Below are 7,363 nucleotides of genomic sequence, written 5' to 3'. Positions count from 1 at the left end.
ACCTGAACTTGAGTCACTTTAACATCATTACACTCCCTCCTTAACAATGGCTCCATATTAAGAGGTAACATAAAGCAGCAAGCAACATAAAACAATAAAACCCAAAGATTTTCTGAGAGCAGCACACAAAATAATGTTTGTCGAAACAAGAGGAATTAAAGGCTGATGATCCATTAATTCTCAGTCATTATAACTTTTTTCTTTTTTGCAGACTTGTCGTTTCTGTTTGTGTACCTGCTGCAGATGGAGCTGCACAGTGCCAGGTACAGCTCGTGTCACGACTGTCCTTTCATCTCCTTTCAGCTCAGTGTGGGACAGATGGTCAAGTGGGTGGACAAGAGAGAGCGCAGGGAGCAGTGGGCACAGGTCACGACTCAGGCTCCTCTTGAAAAGGGTCTTTTATTAACAAACTGATGTCACATCTGCAGGCTTTTCATACCTGTGATGATTTATGAAAATGGTCAGACAAGGTCTATGTCAGTTTATACCAAGTAGAGGAGTGCTCCAAGTCAAGGTAAAGGTCATAAGGTGGGTTTACCTTGGTGAAAATGTACGGCTGTGTTTGAATACCTGTTTTTATGTGTCTGTGTTTACCCACCCAACAGGCCAATGATGCACTGAACTCTTTACAGCTGATTCACGACCAGGTTGCAGCACCTGTAAGCTGCTTTAGAATCAGGCTGTTTGTTCTCTTCTCATCTGGTTTTCACAGAACTGTCAAAGGAAACTGGGAGTATGGGAATTTAATGTTTGCTGCACTGTTTTATTTGCTGCCTCCATCCCTCCCACAGATCAGATTGTTTGTGAGACCTGTCACCTGCTTATGTCACTTCTATTGTTTGATCGTGAACTTGTGTTGTTGTTGTTGTCTAACAACTGTGATTCTTTATTTGCCGCAGATTCCCACTTTCATTTTAGCAGCTCTCTTAAAAAGGACACAGCACTTGAATACAATACCTGAGTAAATGTACCTATGAACAGATTTGAGGCACTTGTACTAGAGTCTTTTCCTTTCATGCCACTTTCTGAGAAATATCTATTATACTTATCTGACAGCTGGAGTTATATGAAGAGCCTGATAAAATATTATGTTTTATTATACATTTAAAAAAAAACAGTATATACAAATAGAGCTGAAAAATTAGCTGATTAACATAAAATAAACTGAAATAAACTATCGGTGATAATTGTTTTAAGTCACTTTTCATGTAAAATGCTATTTCATGGATCCAACTTCTTAAATATGATCATTTATGATTATTTATTAAAATAATCTTAGGTTAAAAAAAAAACAAGCACTGTGAAGGTGTCACCTTGATTTAGTTGTGATGGCATCTCTCACAGTTTTTTTTTTGTTTTTTAAACTTTTACCAAACACCAACTACATCAGTTAAATTATACTTACACATTAATGCATGAGTACTAATAATGTAATGTTATAATATATAACAGTACATTACTCAGGGCCCTTTTTCTGCTTTAACCTTTAATTCCTTAAGCACATTTACCTGATTATACGTACATGCTTTTTACTTGAGTAACATTTTCAGTACATTTTTACAGACTGGCTTTGGTACTTTTACTTAAGCAAATACTGAATACTTCCTTCACCACTATTCATTATTGGTAATGACATTATTCCTCGTCTGCGCTTAGCTGTGTCCATAGCTGCTGTGATCCGGTAGGGGGCAGCAGATATCTGACATGCGCACTGTAGTTTGTTTGTTGTCACTTCCTTAGCTTGTAAGCTAACAGCGCCACAGAAAACCGACTCCTCAAAACCTACTGTCTAGGGTCATTCATATCTATATAACAGTGATATTAAGATGTCTACCCCGCTGCTTCTCAGGGCTTTCGTAAAGGAGCGACTCACAGCAGCTGCCGAGGAAATATTTCAAGTTTTTGAGAGAACAATAGAGAAATATGAAGAAGAAGCTTCCAGCTCTAAACAGGAGATAGAGCGACTCAGAGGTCTGCTGCAGGAGTTTGTGTCAAACCACAAAAAAGGTCTGTTTTTATCATTGTTATCGTTATTAGAGTTATTATTTCCATCTGTCATTGTCAGGGTAGACTAGAATAATTATAGCTTAGGTTAGAGGTTTGTCATCTCTACATTATAAGTGATTATTTCATGTAACATATGTTGTAGTAATTTTTGTGTTTTTTAATCGCCCTGAATCAACAAGACTGCGGTTTTAAGAATCGAGATAACTGTCTTCTATAAAGCTGTTCGTCATTTTTACTGTAAACTGTAAATGTGATTATTAAAAATCCATCATAAGCAACCAGAGCCAACTTGATATGATTGACAAACAGTGTAAAAGTCGTGAGATCACGATCAAAGTAGCGGCCACTGCCAACTTCTGTATGGCTGCATTTTGGTGATAAAACTGTTAAAGAAATAAGGAAATGAAAGATGCATAAGTTTGAGGTGTTTTACTTGTTTTTCTAGACCACTGTCAGTTGTCAGTCTGTAAAGAGGAAACTCCCCCTGAGCAGCACCACTTTGAGCAGGAGCTGAACCTCAGCATCGTTCAGAGAGACCCAGAGCCTCGACACATTAAAGAGGAGGATCAGGAGCTCTGGCCCAGTCAGCAACAGGAAGAAGAACAGGTTCCAGAGTTTAAGGAGGCCGATGTCTTAGACCTACCTCATTCATCCATCTGGGAGAACCATGAGCATGAGGACACAAAACCGTCTTTGCAACTTCAGTCTCAAAACAGTGACAGCGAGGAGCAGTTTCAGGAGTTGCAAGAAACTAAAATTGTACAGTTCGTGCTACCTTTTGCTTCATCTCGGTCTTCACAAACTCTGACACAGAATGAGGGGATTCAAGGTGGAAGGGAAAATGAAAGACCAGGCTGCAAGTTTAATGTCAATCCGAATGCATACAGAACAAAACCAGAGCTCCATTAATGTCACCAGAGAGTCCACAGAGTTATCTTATTTGAATTCAGTCCCTCTTGACTATCAGTGCTATAGGTGTGATAAATCGTTTTCCTCCAGTCATCACCTGATAAATCATGCTTTTCGCATGCATTCAGAGGACGCTGGTTTTCTCTGTGCTGTGTGTGGAAAGACCTTAGAGTCCACCGAAAGCCTTAATGTGCACCTCAAATCACACAGGGGCTCCAAGTGCTGTCACGTGTGTGGGAAACACTGCAGCAGTGCCAGCGCTCTGGCTGAGCACATGACTAGCCACACCGGGTTGAAACTGCACCGCTGCCATGTTTGTGGGAAAGAGTGCGGCCGGAAAGGAGACTTAAAGATACATATGAGGATTCACACCGGCGAGAAGCCTTTCTGCTGCTCTTTCTGTGGTAAAAGTTTCACCCACAGCGGACATCTGAAGAAGCACATGAGGAGCCACACAGGAGAGAGGCCGCACCGGTGCGATGTCTGCGGCAAAGGATATCTACAGAAAGCACACCTAAAATACCACTTAGGGACTCATACCCAGAAATATTGATTTTTTTTTTTTATCATCCACCAGAGCCCATATTTATCAAACTCCTAAGATTTGCATTTAAAAATGCTCTAAAGAGCCAACCCAGGAGTAAAGACTTTCTTGGCCGAGTATAAGCACTAAGACACATTTATCAGGTGATTAACTACCTAACATTTCAGAGATTAACATGTATGCTCAGAGCAGAAGCAGCAAATTAAAACAGTTTACCCTACATTTGCCATATTTGTCGTTCTTTTACTGAGAGAGATGCTTTCATTCGTTTGTTTGTGTACAATCCTCAATCTCTCCTTTTAAAAATGGCTGAAGCATAAACAAAAAGAAAGCCAGACTGGAGCAGGAAGCTAATTCTGCAGCTGGCATTCACCATAAAAAATCATCATAAGACAATTCAGTAACAAACTGACAAGTACAGACAGTGACACTGCGTGGGAAGTGTTCACAACCAAAAGCAATAAACCAGTTTCACTTGTGTTGTTATTTGCACCCATAAATAAATGGAACATCCTTCCAAGTGTAAATTACTGGCTAAAACTATCCAGTTTTCTTCCCCTAACATTATTCATCAATAATGTCACCAGTAATGTTTTTCTTTAGGCTAAATCAGTCATCTTAAGATTAAGTCTGAGCCAAGTTTAAAGACCTGCAGAGCTCTCTTTAATTTAAGACTGCTTTTAATTAGTAAGAACTTCATAACATTTATTTATAAGGTTGTGAGTGGGAGTAAAAGGGAAGTACTTTTACTTTCACTGTTAGCCGTATAATCAATATGGCCCCTGACGTTTACAATATGTTCCACTTCACTGTTGACATGACCTTTGTTCTGATGGGAAGTCATTACTCATTAACAACTAAGTGGAATGTGCTTCTTTCCAGTTAAGTGTCACAGTTTTGAGTAATAACGCTGCTGTTAACATTGAGAGAATAAACTGTGTCTTTTCCATTATCCCTTTTATTTGACATAATTTGAATGATGTTAAATCTGTGTGTTGTTGTAGCTCAGACTTTACCAAGAACAAACTGGATTAGAAAGCACTTTTAAACCACGATTTGTCAAGTGGAGTTTTATGCAGCAGTTGTGCTGTACAAAAAACCTTTGCAGCTGGGCGCTGAATTATTCAACAGATATTATTCTGCTCTATTCTATTCTAGATAATGCTTTATTTAACAGGTCCACAATTTGTTGTTGTTGTTTCCTGTGAAGAATTATGTCATTTGGCACTAGTTATAGAGAAAAACAGTTTAAACTAAGTATATATGTTGAATTGTATGTTTGCCTTCAGTCAAGTCTGCTCTTTTCTCAAGGGTAGGGTTTTTGCCTTATAAAGTTGATATGGTGAACATTTACACATCCAGCATAAAATTTATGTTTGTTTGAAGTCATGTTTCTGGCCATGTGATGTATTTTAAGTTTCTCCTTTTACTTCTGTTTTGGTCTCCACCAACTCCTGATGGAAAGGTTCCTTAGCTGCCACGTTAAACTTTCTTCACAGCAGGAATGGAAAGAAGGCCGACTCACAGAGGTGAGAAGTAATTTTCTGTGGGTTTGTCACTAAGAGCTTACATTTACAATTATTTGTTAAATCTTTAATATCCACCAGAGGTTACCGTGACAGTTGTGCTTTATTTGCTAAATCATCATTTGTTATTCATAGATTTGTTTTATGCAAACTATCAAGTTGATCCCAGCAGTTTTTCAGTGTTGTTGGAGACATATTTGCATTCGTGCTGCAGGTGAGGCCACATGCACCTGTGAACGTGACTCTGAAAGTGATGAAATTGCAATATATTTATTTGCGTACTTATTATCAGCCACAATATATTTTAGTGCTGATTCAAGCCTGCTAGTGGGATGTGGTGGTTATACAACATGACTGGGCAGAAACAACCTCATGAATGTGAGTAGTTACAATTGGTCTCAGGGTGGAATGGGCAGGGAAAGGGTATCACTGAAAACAATGTAAACTGACATTTTTTGATCCTTGTCAAACTGACCGCAGATCTGTTTTTGGTTAAAAGCTTCAAGGGATTTTTAAAACATGGAATCATCAGTTGCTTCTGTGAATTTTTGGAGAGTCCACAACCAGAGTGGTGATTCTTACTTTGGCGAAAGAAATGAAAACCAAGATTTTGGCATAATTTCTTCCTTCCTGCAGTCTGATGTTCACCTGACTTTGAGATCCAAAAATTTTACACAATGACAAAACCTATCCAATTTAGCCAAGTGGGGAAAAAAAACTTGTAATTTTTGCACACCCTCCCAATTTACAAATTGCATAAGATAATGAAATGTATGTCTGAATGAATGCACGTCTTACCTTACTGCTGAACTTTCAAAGCAAAGGTTGAGTATGCCCCTGCACTAACCTGCAGGAAAGGTTCCACCTGAAGAAAGTTTGATTGATTGTTTCTAGGATTCACCAGCAGGTGGCACTGCAGGAGCTTCTATGTAGCCTATGAGTCTACTCAAACTGCTACTTTCTTACATGAAGTAGACTTTGCCCTTTTTGTTTTTATCACAGAACTTTATTTGTAAGTTATTAAGTATGGTAAGTCTTGCACATGTTGCACAAGTTTGGTTGCAAATTCAGTTCAGAGGCAGCCAAGATGAAGATAGTTCCAAGTCAAAATCTTAAAACTTTCCATTTGAGGGTGCTCCTGCAAGGGTTTTCCATGTTTTGTCAAAAGCTCTCATTCCTCAGGCAGCAGATCCGGTGTTGTTCAAAGACTTTATTTCAGCTAATTAGTTCTCATATTCATAGAACAGCAGCTGCAAAATTATATTCACACATACAGTGTTTAGAGCCACTCCACCATGACTTCTTGGTCTAATGGAGGGACCATGAAGGGGCTAAAAAAGCTCGACTTGGATCGCTCCCAGGTGGCCTCAAAATCTCATGCAGAACAGGAGCTCATTCAGGAATCTCACTGCGTTTGGGAAGCTGCTTCAGGCGATTTAGATTTTAGATTATAAAGCTAAAGAGCTAATCAGGCCTCAGTGACCCTCAAACCTAAAACCAACTGCCTTAATCTGGTTATGCAACCACCCCTAAAAGACACAGGATCACCAGCAAATACCCTCCTGGATGCTTGGGAACGGTTTCCCACATGTCAGCTCATGTCCAGCTTTAATGAGGATTCAATGACTCAAATCTAATCAGGTGATTTGTTTATGAGATCCTCAGCCAGTCTGACCTGCACAAATTGCTTCCAAATTATGAACCAATCTAGCCTCTGAGGTACAGTGTGTCAGGCTCCTGTACTGTACATTCTTCTGTACTTGACCCAGACTATAGCTATACAAAAAACAGGGCAAGAGGTTAATCTTCTGTGGAGGTAAATTATGTGAAACTTACTCAAGGGAACCTGGGGGTGGGGTTTTTTTTTTTATGTGGGTCAGGGTATTTCTCATAGATTAACAAAGGAGTAGAGGAGTTACATTTGGCAGCGTTTCTGTGTATGTGTGTGAAAAGTGACATTTTGCACATACAAGCTGTTACGACAATTTTCCGGCACTCGGCAATCACCAGGAATTCCTCTGGCCTTCGGTTGCATAACTGGGTCATTGAGTTACTCGCCAACACTGCCCAGTAACGTTTCTGCACAGGAACTGGGCCAGCTTGGAGTATTTGGGGTGGGGGTGGGGGTGGGGGTGGAGGGGTCCAAATGTACAGCCAGGTGTGGATGGAAGTAAGTACCAGAGAGGTTTGTGGAGATCTGAAAAGATCATCCTCAAGGGTTGGGTTTGGTGTGGAGGAGGACAGCAAACATCTGGTAGACATCCTCCAGAGGCTGAAAATATACACACACAAACACACCAACAAGCTGGGTATTGGCAGTGGAATTAAATTTTTTGGACGAGCAGAGCATTAATGCAGTTATTTTCATATTGTTTTC

At 39.8% G+C, this 7,363-nt stretch overlaps 1 protein-coding gene across 1 annotated transcript; it reads left to right on the top strand.

The window, feature by feature from the left end:
- The first annotated feature begins 1,730 nt into the window (after positions 1 to 1,730).
- Positions 1,731 to 4,849, top strand: LOC108897427 (uncharacterized). The gene is made up of 2 exons (XM_018697039.2): positions 1,731 to 2,007; positions 2,453 to 4,849. Exons 1-2 carry the CDS (start codon positions 1,827 to 1,829, stop codon positions 2,914 to 2,916), a joined length of 645 nt encoding a protein of 214 aa, XP_018552555.1. The 5' UTR covers positions 1,731 to 1,826; the 3' UTR covers positions 2,917 to 4,849.
- The last annotated feature ends 2,514 nt before the right edge of the window (positions 4,850 to 7,363 follow it).

Source organism: Lates calcarifer, linkage group LG16_LG22 (genome assembly GCF_001640805.2).
Source record: "Lates calcarifer isolate ASB-BC8 linkage group LG16_LG22, TLL_Latcal_v3, whole genome shotgun sequence".
In the NCBI taxonomy this organism is placed as follows: Eukaryota; Metazoa; Chordata; class Actinopteri; family Centropomidae; genus Lates; species Lates calcarifer.
This window is presented reverse-complemented; position numbering and strand designations above follow the sequence as displayed.